This window comes from Salvelinus namaycush, chromosome 17 (genome assembly GCF_016432855.1).
Source record: "Salvelinus namaycush isolate Seneca chromosome 17, SaNama_1.0, whole genome shotgun sequence".
Lineage (NCBI taxonomy): Eukaryota > Metazoa > Chordata > Actinopteri > Salmoniformes > Salmonidae > Salvelinus > Salvelinus namaycush.
The window spans coordinates 31,495,571-31,515,191 of NC_052323.1; the positions used below are offsets into that span (position 1 = coordinate 31,495,571).

At 45.6% G+C, this 19,621-nt stretch overlaps 1 protein-coding gene across 1 annotated transcript in view; it reads left to right on the top strand.

Annotated features, from left to right (window-relative positions):
* Window positions 1-321: 321 nt before the first annotated feature.
* Window positions 322-19,621, top strand: part of LOC120062086 (slit homolog 3 protein-like) — a 36,065-nt gene continuing 16,765 nt past the window's right edge. Inside the window, exons 1-4 of the mRNA XM_039011894.1 lie at window positions 322-400; window positions 2,215-2,352; window positions 3,080-3,320; window positions 14,314-14,444. Coding sequence (XP_038867822.1) covers window positions 339-400; window positions 2,215-2,352; window positions 3,080-3,320; window positions 14,314-14,444 — 572 coding nt within the window. The 5' untranslated portion in view covers window positions 322-338. The remainder of the gene's footprint in view (window positions 401-2,214; window positions 2,353-3,079; window positions 3,321-14,313; window positions 14,445-19,621) is intronic.

Here is a 19,621-nt window from a genome sequence, read left to right on the forward strand (position 1 = left end):
CATAATAATGGGACAAATCACAAAACACTCAACATTACACACAATCCCAGGCTCGTATATATACAATGCACTAGAATAATCGCACAATAAGCCACTAAGTCAAATCATGACAGACGTTAGCTAGTATTATGTATGTCGGAAAATGACGTTTCAGGCCATGAACTCACCATCTCTCTATTCTCGTGTGTGTGTGTGTGTGTGTGTGTGTGTGTGTGTGTGTGTGTGTGTGTGTGTGTGTGTGTGTGTGTGTGTGTGTGTGTGTGTGTGTGTGTGTGTGTGTGTGTGTGTGTGTGTGTGTCTTCCCAGGGGATCTATGTGAGGAGGGAGTGGACCCCTGTATGCAAGGCTTTGATCCCTGCCAGCATGACTCCAAGTGCCTCCCCCTCACCAAAGGCTACAGGTGAGTGACATGCAGCTCTCAGATGGGGGGCGAGACTACAAAAAGTCAGAAGTCACCAGAGGCAGCCCACAGGAAGTGGGCTGTCGTCCTCCTGTCGTCAGGACAACCTGTTCTGTTCTGTTCCTCCAACATGTTAATATCCTGTTCTGTTCTGTTCCTCCAATATGTTCATATCCTGTTCTGTTCTGTTCCTCCAATATGTTCATATCCTGTTCTGTTCCTCCAACATGTTAATATCCTGTTCTGTTCCTCCAACATGTTAATATCCTGTTCTGTTCTGTTCCTCCAACATGTTAATATCCTGTTCTGTTCTGTTCCTCCAACATGTTAATATCCTGTTCTGTTCTGTTCCTCCAACATGTTAATATCCTGTTCTGTTCTGTTCCTCCAACATGTTAATATCCTGTTCTGTTCCTCCAACATGTTAATATCCTGTTCTGTTCTGTTCCTCCAACATGTTAATATCCTGTTCTGTTCCTCCAACATGTTAATATCCTGTTCTGTTCTGTTCCTCCAACATGTTAATATCCTGTTCTGTTCTGTTCCTCCAACATGTTAATATCCTGTTCTGTTCCTCCAACATGTTAATATCCTGTTCTGTTCCTCCAACATGTTAATATCCTGTTCTGTTCTGTTCCTCCAACATGTTAATATCCTGTTCTGTTCCTCCAACATGTTAATATCCTGTTCTGTTCTGTTCCTCCAACATGTTAATATCCTGTTCTGTTCCTCCAACATGTTAATATCCTGTTCTGTTCTGTTCCTCCAACATGTTAATATCCTGTTTTGTTCCTCCAACATGTTAATATCCTGTTCTGTTCCTCCAACATGTTAATATCCTGTTCTGTTCTGTTCCTCCAACATGTTAATATCCTGTTCTGTTCTGTTCCCCCAACATGTTAATATCCTGTTCTGTTCCTCCAACATGTTAATATCCTGTTCTGTTCTGTTCCTCCAACATGTTAATATCCTGTTTTGTTCCTCCAACATGTTAATATCCTGTTCTGTTCTGTTCCTCCAACATGTTAATATCCTGTTCTGTTCCTCCAACATGTTAATATCCTGTTCTGTTCCTCCAACATGTTAATATCCTGTTCTGTTCTGTTCCTCCAACATGTTAATATCCTGTTCTGTTCTGTTCCTCCAACATGTTAATATCCTGTTCTGTTCTGTTCCCCCAACATGTTAATATCCTGTTCTGTTCCTCCAACATGTTAATATCCTGTTCTGTTCTGTTCCCCCAACATGTTAATATCCTGTTATTTTATGACAGAGGAAAACAAACTCTAGTGTACGTGACTGTGCTGTTTAAAGACACACTACTGCAGTAGAACTGCAGTTTTTCTATGTTAGAAAGAGCAAGAGAGTGGGTTTAAGGTAATAAAGAGTTCAGTCAGTTAGAAGTTAGGAAGTTAGAAGTTCACAGTTAGGAACTGTTCAGCGCCAGTTGTTAAGAGTACATTTATATTTTGAGTTCAATACATGAAGTTCCCTCTCAGGAAATAAAAGTTATTGGATTTGAATAACAGTTAAGTGTTCAGAGAGAATTGAATTGAGTTGAATTGAGAAAGAGAGAGTAGATAGAGAGCGAGAAGGGTGGAGGGAGAGAAAGAGAGCGAGAGAGAGCGAGAGAGGGGGAGAGAGAGAAAGAGTAGCGAAAGATAGAGAGAGAGGGAGTTGGGGAGAGAGAGAGAGAGAGGGAGCGAGAGAGAGAGGGGGGAAAGAGAGAAAGAAAGAGAGGGGGGGAGAGTGAGAGAGAGAGAGAAAGAGACTGTTTCCTTTGTAACATTGTACCTCTTTATTTCCTGTGTCAGGTGTGAGTGCCTGCCAGGCTATGTGGGCCAGCACTGTGAGCAGGACTACAACGACTGTCTGGAGAACAAGTGTCAGCACGGGGCCGAGTGTGTGGACGCTGTCAATGGATACACCTGCGTGTGTAAAGAGGGCTTCAGGTGAGTCCACACACAGCACAGACACACACGCGCACAGGCTGATCTTACTGCAAAGGCTGACGTAGGCTCAGTGCCGCAACAGCGTCAGGCCAGCTGCAGAGCACACACACACACACACCACACACACACACACACACACACACACACACACACACACACACACACACACACACACACACACACACACACACACACACACACACCAGACTGTGAGGAGCTACAGATGGTGCTTTATTATCCTCCACTTGGCTGTCTAGTCTGAGGCGTGCAGTGCAGGATGGTGCAGGGTGGTAAGGGTGATGTGGGGCAGTGTGGGGTGTTGCTTGGATGTGCGGTGGGGGGTGTTGTGGGATGGTGCAGGGTGGTGTTTGGTGGTGTGCGGTGGTGCAGAGTGGTGCAGTGTGCTGGGTGGTGTTTGGTGGTGTGGGGTGGTGCAGAGTGGTGCAGTGTGCTGGGTGGTGTTTGGTGGTGTGGGGTGGTGCAGAGTGGTGCAGTGTGCTGGGTGGTGTTTGGTGGTGTGGGGTGGTGCAGAGTGGTGCAGTGTGCTAGGTGGTGTTTGGTGGTGTGGGATGGTGCAGGGTAGTGCAGGGTGGTGCAAGGTGGTGCAGGGTAGTGTGGGGTGGTGCAGGGTGTGTATAATCATGATGGGAGGGACCATGGTGGAGTGTGTGTGGCAGCTTAATTGAGTGTGATATTAACCCACACATCTGTCTCTGTCATCCTGTAGTGGTCTGTTCTGTGAGAACCCTCCCCCTATGATCCTGCTGCAGACCAGCCCATGTGACCAGTCAGAGTGTCAGAATGGAGCCCAGTGTCTAGTGATGGCTGGGGAGCCTGTGTGCCGCTGTCTGTCTGGCTTCACCGGAAACAAGTGCCACAAGATCGTTACCGTCCACCTGCTGGGCAAAGATGCCTACCTGGAGCTGTCCAGCGCCAAGATACGCAACTCTGCCCACATCTCCCTACAGGTACTGTACCATCTCTAACCCCTGACCTCTAACCCATAACACTGCCCACATCTCCCTATAGGTACTGTATGACCTTTCACCCCTCACCCCTGACATCACTGTGGGTTTGTCTGTAATGACACCCTATTCCCTATGTAGTTCACTACGTTTGACCAGGGCCCAGACCCAGCCCTCATTCACACAGACACAATGACATCTATCTAGTTAGGGCTGGAATTGTCTTGTTTCAACAGTCACCTTCTATATGATAGCCCTATGAGTCTGAGTAGTCCAGGCGTCTCCCTATAACTGATCATACGTCCCATAACGTCATACTCTACCTCATGCACCATTATCAGAAATGGATGATAGCACTTCAGGTTAATAAGAGAGAGAAAGAACAGTCTCTCCTCAACACCTTGTCTTGAGGATTAAGTAGTGAGTTGTGCACACTAGCCCCCATCAACGCAGCACTTAAAGTATAGAATGTAGCACCCTTGGGAAAGGTATTAGAGGGATATTTTTCTTAAGAGGCTAGCATAAAAAAATCTCTCTCTGCATCTCAAATGGCACCCTATTCCCTATGTGCACTACTTTTGACCAGAGCCCATAGTCTGTAGTGCACTACATAGGTACTAGGGTGCCATTTGGAACGCAAACTCTATTATTGAGGCTCTCAGCCAGCCGTCTGGCTCTGAGCTACCACCAGACACCACAGGGACAGTGGGACGGTGACATTATTATAATGTCACCTTTTGTTCGCTAGCATGAATAATGTGGCTTGAGGGGATATGTATTATGGTAATAGAGTGTCGGCGTGGCGACCGTTATCAGCCCAATCACTGGCAGTGAGTCACGGCCGGCGGATCGCATCTTACCTCCAAATGAGCTGATGTGCTTGTTGGCGAGGGGGCACGCTAATGTTAATTAAAAATACTGAGGTAAAAATAAAACACTTGGTCTTAATCTCTGTGCTAAAGGTGACAGCATGACTTTGAGTATTGTAAGTAGCTAGATTAAGTAGATACATGGCCAAGAGGAAATGAAGCTGGCCCATTCCAAAAGCAGTGTTCAGTTAGTACATTCTGCCACAGTTTTACACACGATGCATGAAACAACATGGAAAACATAATTTCATGTTAAAATAGAGAAGTACAGTTTTCAAATAAATTACGCTTTGAGTTGTAAGCCACTCTATGTTGCATACTAAGCAAAGTAACCGTCTCCCCATGCCATATGTTTCCATTTCAAATAGAGTAACTACAGAATGGTATCCTTCAGGTTTCCATCCAATTGGTGACAGATTTTCATGTGAATACTTTAGAATCTGCGTGAAGAAGATATGCGCATTTTGCCACCAGTAGTGTTTCCACCAAATTGACTTTTTGCGGATAAAAATCAATGCGTGAAGATGTAGTGCTCACTAAATGTACTTTTTCGAGGAAGTTTTCATGCACCGAATAAAAATCGAAAGTTTAATGTTTCCATCACATTTTCAACTCACTGATAGTTTTGTCACAAGCAAATGTGTCTACTCTGGTCTTGGCACGTGGGCTCCATCCAACAGCTCACAGATACAGTGTGTGGGTATAGTCTACATGATGACATTATTATGGATAAGAGCGAGAATATTTGTATTTGTCAAATGGCAGTCAAGCATCGATCGTCATGTTGCCAGAATAAGAGCCTCAATATTTATTGGAAAGGAGCATCAAGATCACAGTACACTTTCAACTCTCACTCTCTCCAATTTGCTTTATTGGCATGACCTAACAATGTACATATTGCCAAATCTTACTTTGGAGATTTACAATACTAACATAATTAAAATAATACAAAATCTATATTGTCAACGGGACAAAAGTAACAACAATAATCAAGGGTCAAAATAACCATACTTTGAACAATAACAATAACTGTAAGCATAGAGGACACTATCACTCATCTTAAGGCAGGCAGCAATGTAGTGCACTGCCAACCCACAGCTCTCTGCGCCCCCCCCCCCCAACAGGACAGGTAGCCAATTCTTATCAGAGAAGTCTTTGAAACCTTGGATAAGGGTTTCAAATTTGGGGAAATGACACTAATTGTTTAATATTTTTGACATTTTGTCAGGAAATACAGCTCTGTCTCGGGTTCTGCTGTGTGCAGTTGTTGCACAGCCTTTCCTCTACAGGGATTGTCCTGTGTCTACACTTCTCAATGGCAAGGCTGTGCTCACTGAGCCTGTACTTTGTCAAAGTTTTTCTCAGGTTTTGATCAGTAACCATGGTCAGCCAAGTGTACAGTCGTGGCCAAAAGTTTTGAGAATGACACAAATATTAATTTTCACAAAGTCTGCTGCCTCAGTTTTTATGATGGCAATTTGCATATACTCCAAAATGTTATGAAGAGTGTTCAGATGAATTGCAATTAATTGCAAAGTCGCTCTTTGCCATGTAAATGAACTGAATCCCCAAAAAACATTTCCACTGCATTTCAGCACTGCCACAAAAGGACCAGCTGACATCATGTCAGTGATTCTCTCATTAACACAGGTGTGAGTGTTGACGAGGACAAGGCTGGAGATCACTCTGTCATGCTGATTGAGTTCGGATAACAGACTGGAAGCTTCAAAAGGAGGTTGGTGCTTGGAATCATTGTACTTCCTTTGTCAACCACAGTTACCTGCAAGGAAACACGTTCCGTCATCATTGCTTTGCAAAAAAAGGGCTTCAAAGGCAAGGATATTGCTGCCAGTAAGATTGCACCTAAATCAACCATTTATCGGATCATCAAGAACTTCAAGGAGAGCGGTTCAATTGTTGTGAAGAAGGGTTCAGGGCGCCCAAGAAAGTCCAGTAAGCGCCAGGACCGTCTCCTAAAGTTGATTCAGCTGCGGGATCGGGGCACCACCAGTAAGTGCATCTGCACGCACAGTGAGGCAAACTTTTGGAGGATGGCCTGGTGTCAAGAAGGGCAGCAAAGAAGCCACTTCTCTCCAGGAAAAACATCAGGGATAGACTGATATTCTGCAAAAGGTACAGGGATTAGACTGCTGAGGACTGGGGTAAAGTCATTTTCTCTGATGAATCCCCTTTCCGTTTGTTTGGGGCATTCGGAAGAAAGCTTGTCCCGGAGAAGACAAGGTGAGCGCTACCATCAGTCCTGTGTCATGCCAACAGTAAAGCATCCTGAGACCATTCAAGTGTGGGGTTGCTTCTCAGCCAAGGGAGTGGGCTCACTCACAACACAGCCATGAATAAAGAATGGTACCAACACATCCTCCGAGAGCAACTTCTCCCAACCATCCAGGAACAGTTTGGTGACAAACAATGCCTTTTCCAGCATGATGGAGCACCTTGCCATAAGGCAAAAGTGATAACTAAGTGGCTCGGGGAACAAAACATCGATATTCTGGGTCCATAGAAACTCCAGGAAACTCCCCAGACCTTAATCCCATTGAGACCTTGTGGTCAATCCTCAAGAGGCGGGTGGACAAACAAAAACCCACAAATTCTGAAAAACTCCAAGCATTGATTATGCAAGAATGGGCTGCCATCAGTCAGGATGTGGCCCATAAATTAATTGACAGCATGCCAGGGCGGATTGCAGAGGTCTTTAAAAAGAAGGGTCAACACTGCAAATATTGACTCTTTGCATCAACGTCATGTAATGGTCAATAAAAGCCTTTGATACTTATGAAATGCTTGTAATTATACTTCAGTATTCCATAGTAACATCTGACAAAAATATATAAAGACACTGAAGCAGCAAACTTTGTGGAAATTAATATTTGTGTCATTCTGTACTGTCAACTGTACTGTCGATTTAGGGCCAGCACTGCATTTTGCTTTGTGCTTGTGTTTCCCAATAAGCAATGTAGTTTTTTTTACTGTGTTGTAATTTGGTTTATTCTGATTGATTGGATGTTCTAGTCTGAGGCTTCAGTGTGTCAGTAAAACAGGTTTGTGAATTCAGTCCCAGGACCAGATGGATGAGGGGACTCTTTGCTCAGCTCTTGGCATTGCAGGGCTTGGTAATGATTTGAGATATGTTTTACTCCCTACACCACTTTCAATAACTTTGTAGAACAGTCCTGTATGCCAAATATAATCAAATGCTTTTTGGAAGTCGATAAAGCAAAAGTATATTTTGGTATTATTTTGGTGGACACGTTTATCTATCTAGTAGGGTGTAAATATGATCGGTCGTGCGGTGTTTTGGTATAAATCCAATTTCGCTTTTACTCAAGTGGCTTGACAGTGACTGAGCTGAGAGAGAAAGGGGTCAATGTCTGTAATCAAATAGTCTACTGTGCTGTGGTCAACAGGTGAGCAATAGGTGAATCTCCCCAAAGAGTCCTCCTGTAACCCTACCATTACAAACGCAGGCTTCGACAGAGCTGCAACAGATTCCTTCCGTTTTTGTTGATGGTGCTGTCACTGTTGTTTCTATGGGGGAGATGAAGACAGTTAGAAACAGTATGGCCTGTAATAAAGCTGTCCCCTCGTGTGCTCGTTAGATCAGGTAGTGTTCCTGTGCGCGCATTTGTGTCCCCACAGATGAGCACATTTCCCTGGGCCTGGAAATGGCATGTCTCTTCCTCAAGGGTGGGGAATATCTCCTCTGAGTGATATGGGGATTCTGGGGGGGATATATATTGCGCAAAGGAACACATATGTTTCTGTCAGTTTGAACCAAATGTGATATTTACCCATTTTTATGGGATCAATTTGATTTTGTAGTTCGGATTTGTACCAAATTATCAATCCTCCAGAGTCTCTGCCTCTGTTGAGCTGTGTTTCTGTGACAGCACAATTTCCCCTCTGTAGCTTGTGGGACAGTGATTGACAATGTCTGCCTTACACCATGTCTCCTGCAGAATGATGACATCAACATCTTTAAGTGCTAAACTCTTCAGTCCAAAGATCGATGAGTTCCACATGCTAACTGATAGCATGCTAACTGATAGCGATTTCATGTCGCTATCAGTTAGTATAATGACAATAACAATAACAGTAACAGTCAGAAATACAATAACTACTAACTACTAAGTTGGTAAGAGTGAGATAAACAGCACAGTCAGAAATGCAGTAACTACTAACTACTAAATTGTTAAGAGTGAGATGAATAACACAGTCAGAAATACAGTAACTACTAACTACTAAATTGTTCTGAGTGAGATGAACAGCACAGTCAGAAATACAGTAATTACTAACTACTAAGTTGTTCAGAGTGAGATGAACAGGATAACAGCAAACATGAGTTCTCTTTTTCTGTTTTCCTCCTTCCTATTCATTGAACAAGTAAACTTTTAGTACAATAGCCGTTTGTGTGTGTGTGTGCATTTAGTGCAGTTTAGTGCAGATGTATTGGAGGAGCTGTTTAATTTCACTCAGTCCTACAGAGTTTTCCTGTTGTCTGAGGGCCTCCGCGTAGCTGCGCTGGACCTGCTGTTGGGCCCTGTGGAGTGGAGGGGGGCCAGGTCTGGGCTGGGGGGCTGCCTCTCTGGTCTGGTAGAGGTGGTGGTCTGGTGTGGGATAGTAGGCTGGGCCCGGTCCAGTCTGGCTGCGCCGATGGAAGGGGTGATGCTCTGGTGATGGGTGGGGCCTGTGGGGTGTGCTGGTCTGGTCGGGTATTAAGGGGGCCTGGGGCTCCTTGGTGGTGCAGCGGTCTGGTAGGGGTCTCTGGGTGGTCCTCTGTCCAGTGCGGCATGGGGTGTTTGTCTACCAAGTGTCACGTCCTTTAGAGACTTGGCAAACATCCCTACTGTCTGCTTCCTCAGGTGGGAGTGGTCGTGCAGATGCTCTGGGGTGAGTGTTGGTTGGTGAGCAACATGCACGTTCCTGAATAGGCCACACCCTCTGGTGATGTCAGCATTGAGGGCTCCCGAGAGGCGCAGCGGTCTAAGGCACTGCATCTCAGTGCGAGGCATCACTACAGTACCTGGTTCGAATCCAGGCTGTATCTCATCTGGCCGTGATTGGGAGTCCCATAGCGCGGCGCACAATTGGCACAGCGTCGTCTGGGTTTGGCCGGGGTAGGCCGTCATTGTAAATAAGAATTTGTGCTTAACTGACTTGCCTAGTTAAATAAAGGTTAAACAAAAAAAAAACAAAAAAAAAAATATTGACTTTCTGAATGGTACAGGATGACAGTCTGTGCGGGGCAGCAGAGTGGAGATGGTGATGTGGGAGTTGGGGAACCACTCAGAGGCCCTCTCTGCTACTCTGTTGACCAGGCTGCCTACTCTCTCCTGCTCCTCTCGCAGGTTGTTGGTGCCGGTGTGAATAATAATCTGGCCTGGTGTGCCAAAGTCAGGCTGGAACAGGATGTGGAGTGCATCCTGTGTTTTTGGGCACCATATTTTGAACACCTTGTGGTGGGGGAAGAGTTTATCCTCTTGGATGAATTTCCCATTTGAGTCAATGAGGATGGCCACCTCACCTCAGTGGGGTTGTTAGGGGTGGTGAGGGGCTGCAGCTTCTCTCTGGGAGTGTCTACAGTCTGTTCTCTGTGCTGCAGCACTCTCTTGATAACAGACAAATCCTTTTCCATCTCCTCCTTTACCTGCACCAGCTCTCTCCTCATGGTGGCCTTTACCTCCTCAAGCACTGTGGTAAGGCTCTCTCCTCATGGTGGTCTTTACCTCCTCAAGCACTGTGGTAAGGCTCTCTCCTCATGGTGGCCTTTACCTCCTCAAGCACTGTGGTAAGGCTCTCTCCTCATGGTGGTCTTTACCTCCTCAAGCACTGTGGTAAGGCTCTCTCCTCACGGTGGCCTTTACCTCCTCAAGAGCTGTGGTAAGGCTCTCTCCTCACGGTGGCCTTTACCTCCTCAAGCACTGTGGTAAGGCTCTCTCCTCATGGTGGCCTTTACCTCCTCAAGAGCTGTGGTAAGGCTCTCTCCTCACGGTGGCCTTTACCTCCTCAAGAGCTGTGGTAAGCCTCTCTCTCAGCTGCTGGACAGAGTTCTTCAGCTGGTTGATCTGGTCCTGTAGAGGCTCTGTGTCTGGGCTGGGGGTGGTGTAGCAGGAGGGCTGCTCCTTTAGCTCAGTAACCCATGCCTCTAACAGAGCCAGCATGTCTCTCAGCAGGCTGATGGTGGTTTGGTCTTGGCTCTGGTGGTCGTAGGCAGGCAGAGGGAGGATAGACCTGTTGCGTGGATCTGGGCCTGGGCTCTGGCTGTTGGGGTGCCTGAGGTGAGGGTAGAGGTCGGTGTGCTGTCCTTATCCTTTTCAGTTTCCGCTATCTTCTCCAGGGTGGGGAAGTCCTACACAAGAGAGCTAAGTGCAGCCTCACTGCCCTGGACCATGACAGTGCTGTTCTTTATGCCCTGGACCATGACAGTGCTGTTCTTTATGCCCTGGGCCATGACAGTGCTGTTATTTATGCCCTGGACCATGACAGTGCTGTTCTTTATGCCCTGGACCATGACAGTGCTGTTCTTTATGCCCTGGACCATGACAGGGCTGTTCTTTATGCCCTGGACCATGACAGTGCTGTTCTTTATGCCCTGGACCATGACAGGGCTGTTCTTTATGCCCTGGGCCATGACAGTGCTGTTATTTATGCCCTGGACCATGACAGTGCTGTTCTTTATGCCCTGGACCATGACAGTGCTGTTCTTTATGCCCTGGGCCATGACAGTGCTGTTCTGGTACACGTTTACTGTCAGAAACCTGGTCCTTTTCGCTGTCCTCAAAAATGTGGATTTGCCTTCCCTTGCAGATGCCTTTCTTTGTTGTATAGCTGAGATGCCTGGTTACAGCTGTATGCCAGGCAGAAGTGTGGTCTGTGTAAAATAGGGTGACCAGATGTCCCCGTTTTCCGGGGACAGTCCCCGTTTTTGGTGGCCTGTCCCCGGCTGGAGCTGTTAAAAATGTTCCCGTTTTTAACTGTGCATTAAAAACAGACCGCAGGAAAGGCCGGGCAGCAGTAAAGTTCATAGAAACATGTCAAACGATGTTAATATTCAATCCTCAGGTTGTTTTTAGCCTAAATAATCGATAATATTTCAACCGGACAATAACGTCGTCAATATAAAAGGTAAACAAGAAAGGCACTCTCTCGGTCTCGCGCATGAAAAAGCTCTGTGACACTTTAGGGTCCACTCATTCAGACTGCTCTTACTTCCTCATTTTTCAGAATACAAGCCTGAAACAATTTCTAAAGACTGTTGACATCTAGTGGAAGCCTTAGGAAGTGCAATATGACCCCATATTGGATAGGCAAACCTACAAACCTCAGATTTCCCACTTCCTGGTTGGATTTTTTCTCAGGTTTTTGCCTGCCATATGAGTTCTGTTATACTCACAGACATCATTCAAACAGTTTTAGAAACTTCAGAGTGTTTTCTATCCAAATCTACTAATAATATGCATATCTTAGCTTCCTGGACTGAGTAGCAGGCAGTTTACTCTGGGCACCTTATTCATCCAAGCTACTCAATACTGCCCCCAGCCAATAAGAAGTTAAACGAAATGGACCGGTCGTAGCTGGATTCTTCCCCGACCTTGTACACCTTCTCCAAAACATGTTCATTGTTCAGTCCTCAAGTTCTATGCTGGAGAAGAGGTTCCTTTGTTCTCCTGTGAAACCTTTTCTCTCTCTATACTGTCTGGCCATGAGGAAGAGAGTCTCCTCCAGGAATTTACGACCTGAGATAACAGCAGCCTGGGTGTAGGCGAGAGAGAGAGGGGGAAGGCACGCTATACCCAAAGAGGGCCACGTCATGACAATACCACATGCGACACAATCATATTTACAGATCTATGGACTGCACAGCACAACTGACACGGAAGCTTTATGAGCCAAAGTTTACATGTGCTAGGACAAAATGTGACGCCACAGTGAGTAACGTGTTAGCACCATGGGCAACTACTTTGGTAACACAGGACCTAGAGCAGGTTGAATTTGTGTCCCTGTCCATTGATGTGTCCAATCATGGACATGTAAAGTTGCTGCCAATAGTAGTCAGATATTGTAAGATATATGATGGCAGCACATCTGTGGAAACAAAACTGCTTGATTTTGTTGAATTGAAAGGAGAAACAGCAGAGGAAATTGCAGCTGAGGTCCTGGTGGTCATCACAAAATTTTACCTGGAAAAGAAAGTCGTGGCATTCTCTGCCGACAACAGAAATACCAACTTTGGAGGACTGAATAGGCTGGGGAGCGTCAATGTCCATACCAAAGTTAAAAATGCTCTGCAGCAGGAGGTGATTGGCTTAGGTTGTCCTTCCCACATCATTCAAAACACGGACAGAACAGCTTTGGATGTTATTCCCCTTGATGTTGAGTACCTGCTCACAAAGATATTTGGATATTTTAATATTTTCACCGTCAAGAGTAGAAAGACTGAAGAGCTTTTGTGAGTTTGTTGGCCAGGAGTACCATAACATTTTAGGACACAGCAATGTTCGCTGGATATCCAAGCTCCCTGCTCTAGAAAGAGTGCTGAAAATGTATGTGCTATTGAAATCCTTTTTTCTTTCTGAAGACAAATGCCCTGTTGTCCTGCGAACAATGTTCGAAGAGCCACTGACTGAACTTTGGCTGGACTTTGTCCATGGAAACTTGACCGTATTCAGTGACACGATCAAGATGCTTGGAGGCCAGGACCGCTGTGCTGTGGAGTCAGCTGCAATTCTGAGAAATATTGAGGAAAAATTGACTGCAAGACGTGATGACAACTTCATTCCAGTTTTTGTCAGAGGACTTCTGAGAGAGCAAGAGGAAAATGGAGAAATGTCTAAAGAGAGCTTTCTCAAAACATCCCAATCAGTCTTCACTACGGCTGTGAACTACTTGCAAGCATGGGGAAGCAAACAGATAATCTAAAAGATTTTCATGGTCTCCTTTTAAAAAGGCAACCTCTGCATGAAGAGAGAAGGCAGCAGGCACACTGCAGGAAAAATGCCCCAATGTGACCATCAATGAAGTTGCATTGTTTGACGAGGTTACTGGCCTGCAAGAGTTCCTAAAAGGGGGGATGACTTGAAGAATGGAAAACATCTGAGACAATAGTCAGAGATGGGGCACGGTGGTTATCCACTTCAAAGAGAACGACATCTCACACACTAGCCTGGCTAGATTAGCGTCTGTTGTCATGTGCTTACCTGGAAGTTATGCACCAGTCGAGAGAGTGTTCTCCCAAATGAATGATATATGGACAGCAGCAAGGAATAGGTTCACTGCTCCTACCATCAAGGCCATGCTTATTGTGAAGACAAACTTCAACCTCCCCTGCCAGGAGTTCATCGAGAAACTGGCCAAAGACAGAGCAATCCTGAATAAGATGCATTCTTCTGAGAAATATACAGATTAGGTTGGTATAAGTATATTATGTAGTTACCAATCTCATCATCGTCTTATTTCTTTATTATGTTAAGTATTTCACATAGACTATTGTCTCTGTTTTTTTTCTATTTTGCTCATGTTCTCTTCTGCTCTTATTCTACCCAGACTACCAGGACCACTGAATGGCTATTCAGATCGGACAGTTCTGTCTTGTCTGTAATGTTTCTGTAATATAGTTGTTTTCTCTATCACAGTGTGCCTGTTAGACTAAATACATGAAACCGGAATTGTCCCCCATTTTTATTTAATAGATAATAACATTGGATATTTTAATTATATATTGACCGCCGAACTGGAAATGTCCCCGGTTTTCATTTCAGAAATCTGGTCACGTTAGTGTAAAATAACAGGTTTGTAACAGTCCTGTTGAGTGAGCAGTCAGCAAACAAAGCTATGGTTACCACAAGTAAACAGTTGGAGCTAGCTAGTAAGCTAGCTAACAAATTTGAATTTAGCTAGCATGATTAAGATTGGTCATTTAACTCACACTCTGTCAATCTTTTCCTCCTGTGTTGATCTTCAGTTGTACAATTTGATTACCTATATATTTGTTGCTAATTTAATAGTGTAATCTCACTCTTAACCAGAAAGTTATAAAAAGTATGGAGCTATTTGTCTACATTACTGCCTCTCTCTCTCTCTCTTTCTCTCCCTCTCATCTGTCTCTCCAGGTGGCTACAGATAAGGACAATGGTATCCTGCTCTACAAGGAGGACCATGATCCTCTAGCCCTGGAGCTGTACCAGGGACACATACGCATCATCTACGACATCGCTAACTACCCGCTGACCACTGTCTACAGGTCAGCACACACACACAGATTAAACATCATTATAATAGAGTAATGGAGGTGAGAAAACAGTGGAGGGGTCATCAGTGGGAACTCTGGGAAACTAGTTAGTGTTGCATTAGGGGTTATATCAGCCATAGCACTCCTTGGGAATTGTGAGAATGGGGAAGGAGAGTGGCTGTAATTTGAGCCAGTCAGCCATAACAGAGCAGGGGAGGGAGGGGGATTTGAAATCATATTCACCTGATCCTCCCTCAGCCCCATAACCAGCCCCAGCCTTAGCTCCATCCCCAGCTCCAACCCCAGCGCAAGGCCTGTCTCCCAGCCCAAGTCTGTCTGATGCGTCATGGCTTCCTCATTTTGTTCTGCATCTCCAGACTCTCCCCCTCAGTAGTCCCTTGTTTTCCCCGGAGTGACGTAACGTTCTGTGGCTTTGGCAGCGCCGCAACCATTGTCTTTGGGGAGCAGAGGATGTTTTGCGGGTAGCGGGGTGCGTGTGAGGAGACGGAATGGGAAAGTGAGGAGGGGAATTACCCGTCTGCTCCTATTAGTGTGACATGTGCCACCCCAGAGGACTGGCACAACCCAGAGTACACATCTCCCAGGGCATTCCTGAGGTCTCCCTGTGATAGTCAGCATTACCATTAACCGTGTGGAACCAGAGCAGCAGGTCTCACTCCGAGCCAGGGCCTCAATTTTACACTGCTCCCGCCCAGTGAGGTGCAGATGTGGACGGACTGTCAGGGGAAGCCCCATCTATAAGTTGAACTTCGTGGAGGTAGAGAGGGAGAGAGAGTGGTGGTGGTGGCTGCGGTCGCTGCATTCCTCAGCCCTCTGGGTAGTAAAGATGCGGCGGGAGCAGGGCGGGAGTAGGGCAGGAGGGGCCGGGAGCGGGGTGGGAGCAGGGCGGGAGTGGGGCAGGAGGGGCCGGGAGCAGGGTGGGAGCAGGGCGGGAGTGGGGCAGGAGGGGCCGCGAGCGGGGTGGGAGCAGGGCGGGAGATAGAAAGGAGACAGGAGAATGAAGACAGGAGATGGGAGAGAGGAGATAGAGGAGACAGAAAAGAGGAGGGAGGAGACAGGGGAAGGTAGACAGGAGAGGGGAGACAGGAGAGAGCACAGCTAGGAGAAGATGAGAAGAGGTGGAGGATGGAGGAGGAGAGGAGTTCACGTGGGAATGAAGGGCTACTGGTGAGAGGGGAGAGGAGAGAGCGGTGAGAAAAACAGGAAGGAGAAGTGAGAGTGGATGAGGGTAGTCTGGTAAAGTGATGGAAAGGTGAGGGGTGAACCACTCATCTGTCCAGACCTAATCTGGAGAGAAGAGGGAGGGAGAGGAGGAGGTAGCAGGGTACAGGACTCATTACTATCAGATGAATGCCTGGGTCCTCACTGTGTTCATGTCCTGCCCTTTACCAAATGCCACAGTAATCCCTCTATTAGTTTAAGGGAACTCGTCTGACATTATTCAGGAGATGGAGGGAGAGGAAAAGGGGAAGGGGCATAGAAACATCACAGAAGATTGAACGAGAGCGTTTCAATCGTTACCCAATTCCCTCCCACTCTTTCAAGGTTCAGCCATCCACTGCCACGCCTACACTATTTGTATTGGTAGGTACCCTTCAGAAAGTAGTCATTGCCTGCCATGTCACTGTGATTTAGAGCAATGGAGAAGAGCCTATAGAGGGGGTCAAAGTGTCTCTCTCTCTTCTCTTTGTCGCTTTTCTCTGCTCCACTCAGCGTCAGCACAAGTTGTCTCTTTGTGAGCCGAATGCCACGTTAGAGCTGAGTGGAGCTGAGTCACAGAGGAGAGGTGAAGAGAGAAGAGGACATGCAGCTTGTGAACAAAGTGGGCTACTGGTAGAGACTGAGACAGACTGGTAGAGAGAGAGAGAGAGAGAGAGAGACTGGTAGAGAGAGGGAATGGTAGAGAGAGGGAATGGTAGAGAGAATGGTAGAGAGAGAGAATGGTAGGGAGAGGGAATGGTAGAGAGAGAGAATGGTAGAGAGAGAGACTGGTAGAGAGAGAGAGACTGGTAGAGAGAGAGAGACTGGTAGAGAGAGAGAGAGAGAGAGAGAGAGAGAGAGAGAGAGACTGGTAGAGAGAGAGAGACTGGTAGAGAGAGAGACTGGTAGAGAGAGAGACTGGTAGAGAGAGAGAGAGAGAGACTGGTAGAAATACACTACGGAAAAAGAAAGAACAGCACGTCAGAAATCAGCTCAATGTAATTGAAGAATCCATAGAAAATTGGAAAACTCTAAACAAACAACAACACGAAGAGTTATCTATCCAAAGGAGATGTATGGATAAACCACTTCTCCAATCTTTTTGGCTCTATAACAAAGAACAAACAGCAAAAACATATACATGATCAAATACAAATCTCAGAATCAACTATTAAAGACTACCAGAACCCGCTGGATTCTTCAATCACATTGAATCAACTACAGGACAAAATACAATCCCTCCAACCCAAAAAGGCCTGTGTGGTTGATGGTATCCTCAATGAAATGATCAAATATACAGACCACAATTTCCAATTGGCTAAATTTAAAACATAAAACATACAACATTATAAAATCCATGTACACAAACCACAAGTTCAAATTGGCAAAAAACACACATTTATTTCCACGGGCCATGGGCTGAGACAGGGATGCAGCTTAAGCCCCACCCTCTTCAACATATATATCAACGAATTGGTGAGGGCACTAGAAGAGTCTGCAGCACCCGGCCTCACCCTACAAGAATCTGAAGTTTTTGTCTACTTTTTGTCTACTATTTGCTAATGATCTGGTGCTTCTGTCCCCAAGCAAGGAGGGCCTAGCACCTAGATCTTCAGCACAGATTCTGTCAGACCTAGGCCCTGACAGTACATCTCAGTAAGACTAAAATAATGGTGTTACAAAAAAGGTCCAGTTGCCACGACCACAAATACAAATTCCATCTAGACACTGTTGCCCTAGAGCACACAAACAAACTATACATACCTCGGCATTAACATCAGCGCCACAGGTAACTTCCACAAAGCTGTGAACGATCTGAGAGACAAGGCAAGGAGGGCCTTCTATGCCACAAAAGGAACATAACATTTGACATACCAATTAGGATCTGGCTAAAAATAATTGAATCAGTTATAGAACCCATTGCCCTTCATGGTTGTGAAGTCTGGGGTCCACTCACCAACCAAGAATTCACAAAATGGGACAAACACCAAATTGAGACTGCATGCAGAATTCTGCAAAAATATCCTCAGTGTACAAGGTAAAACACCAAATAATGCATGCAGAGCAGAATTAGGCCGATCCCCAATAATTATCCAAATCCAGAAAAGAGACGTTAAATTCTACAACCACCTAAAAGGAAGCGATTCCCAAACCTTCCATAACAAAGCCATCACCTACAGAGAGATGAACCTGGAGAAGAGCCCCCTAAGCAAGCTGGTCCTGGGGCTCTGTTCACAAACAAACAGACTCCACAGAGCCCCAGGACAGCGACACAATTAGGCCCAACCAAATGATGAGAAAACTAAAAGATAATTACTTGACACATTGGAAAGAATTTACAAAAAACCTGAGCAAACTGGAATGCTATTTGGTCCTAAACAGAGAGTACACAGTGGCAGAATACCTGCCCACTGTGATTGACCTACAATTAAGGAAATCTTTGATTATGTACAGACTCAGTGAGCATAGCCCTGCTATTGAGAAAGGCCGCCGTAGGCAGACCTGGCTCTCAAGAGAAGAGAGGCTATGTGCACACTGCCTACAAAATGAGGTGGAAACTGAGCTGCACTTCCTAACCTCCTGCCAAATGTATGACCGTATTAGAGACATATATTTCCCTCAGATTACACAGACCCACAAAGAATTCGAAAATAAATCCAATTTTGATAAACTCCCATATCTATTTGGTGAAATTCCACAGTGTGCCATCACAGCAGCAAGATTTGTGACCTGTTGCCACAACAAAAGGGCAACAAGTGAAGAACAAACACCATTGTAAATATAACCTATATTTATGTTTATTTATTTTCCCTTTTATACTTTAACTATTTGCACATCATTACAACGCTGTATACAGACATAATATGACATGTGAGTGTAATGTTAACTTTTCATTTGTTATTGTTTATTTCACTTTTGTTTATTATCTATTTCACTTGCTTTGGCAATGTAAATGTTTCCCATGCCAATAAAGCCCCTTAATTTTAAAATTGATAGAGAGAGAGAGAGAGAGAGAGAGAGAGAGAGGGCTACTGCAACAGTAAAGCCAGCAGTTGTCTCTGAGAACAGACAGAACAGACCCAGACAGAACAGATCCAGACAGAACAGACCCAGACCGAGCAGATCTAGACAGACAGACAGAACAGATCCAGACAGAACAGATCCAGACAGAACAGATCCAGACAGAACAGATCCAGACAGAACAGATCCAGACAGAACAGATCCAGACAGAACAGATCCAGACAGACACAGACAGAACAGATCCAGACAGAACAGATCCAGACAGAACAGATCCAGACAGACAGAACAGATCCAGACAGACAGAACAGATCCAGACAGACAGAACAGATCCAGACAGACCCAGACATAACAGACATAGACAGAACAGATCCAGACAGAACAGATCCAGACAGAACAGATCTAGACAGACCCAGACAGAACAGATCCAGACAGACCCAGACAGAACAGATCCAGACAGAACAGATCCAGGTAGACCCAGACATAACAGATCCAGACAGAACAGATCTAGACAGACACAGACAGAACAGATCCAGACAGAACAGATCCAGACAGAACAGATCTAGACAGACCCAGACAGAACAGACCCAGACAGAACAGATCTAGACAGACCCAGACAGAACATATCCAGACAGAACATATCCAGACAGACTCAGACAGAACAGATCCAGACAGAACATATCCAGACAGACACAGACAGAACAGACCCAGACAGAACAGATCTAGACAGACACAGACAGAACAGATCCAGACAGAACAGATCCAGACAGAACAGACAGAACATATCCAGATAGACCCAGACAGAACAGATCCAGACAGAACAGATCCAGACAGAACAGATCTAGACAGACACAGACAGAACAGACCCAGACAAAACATATCCAGACAGAACAGATGCAGACATACCCAGACAGTGGAGTCACTGGACCTGACCGTAACTCAGCTGTGTA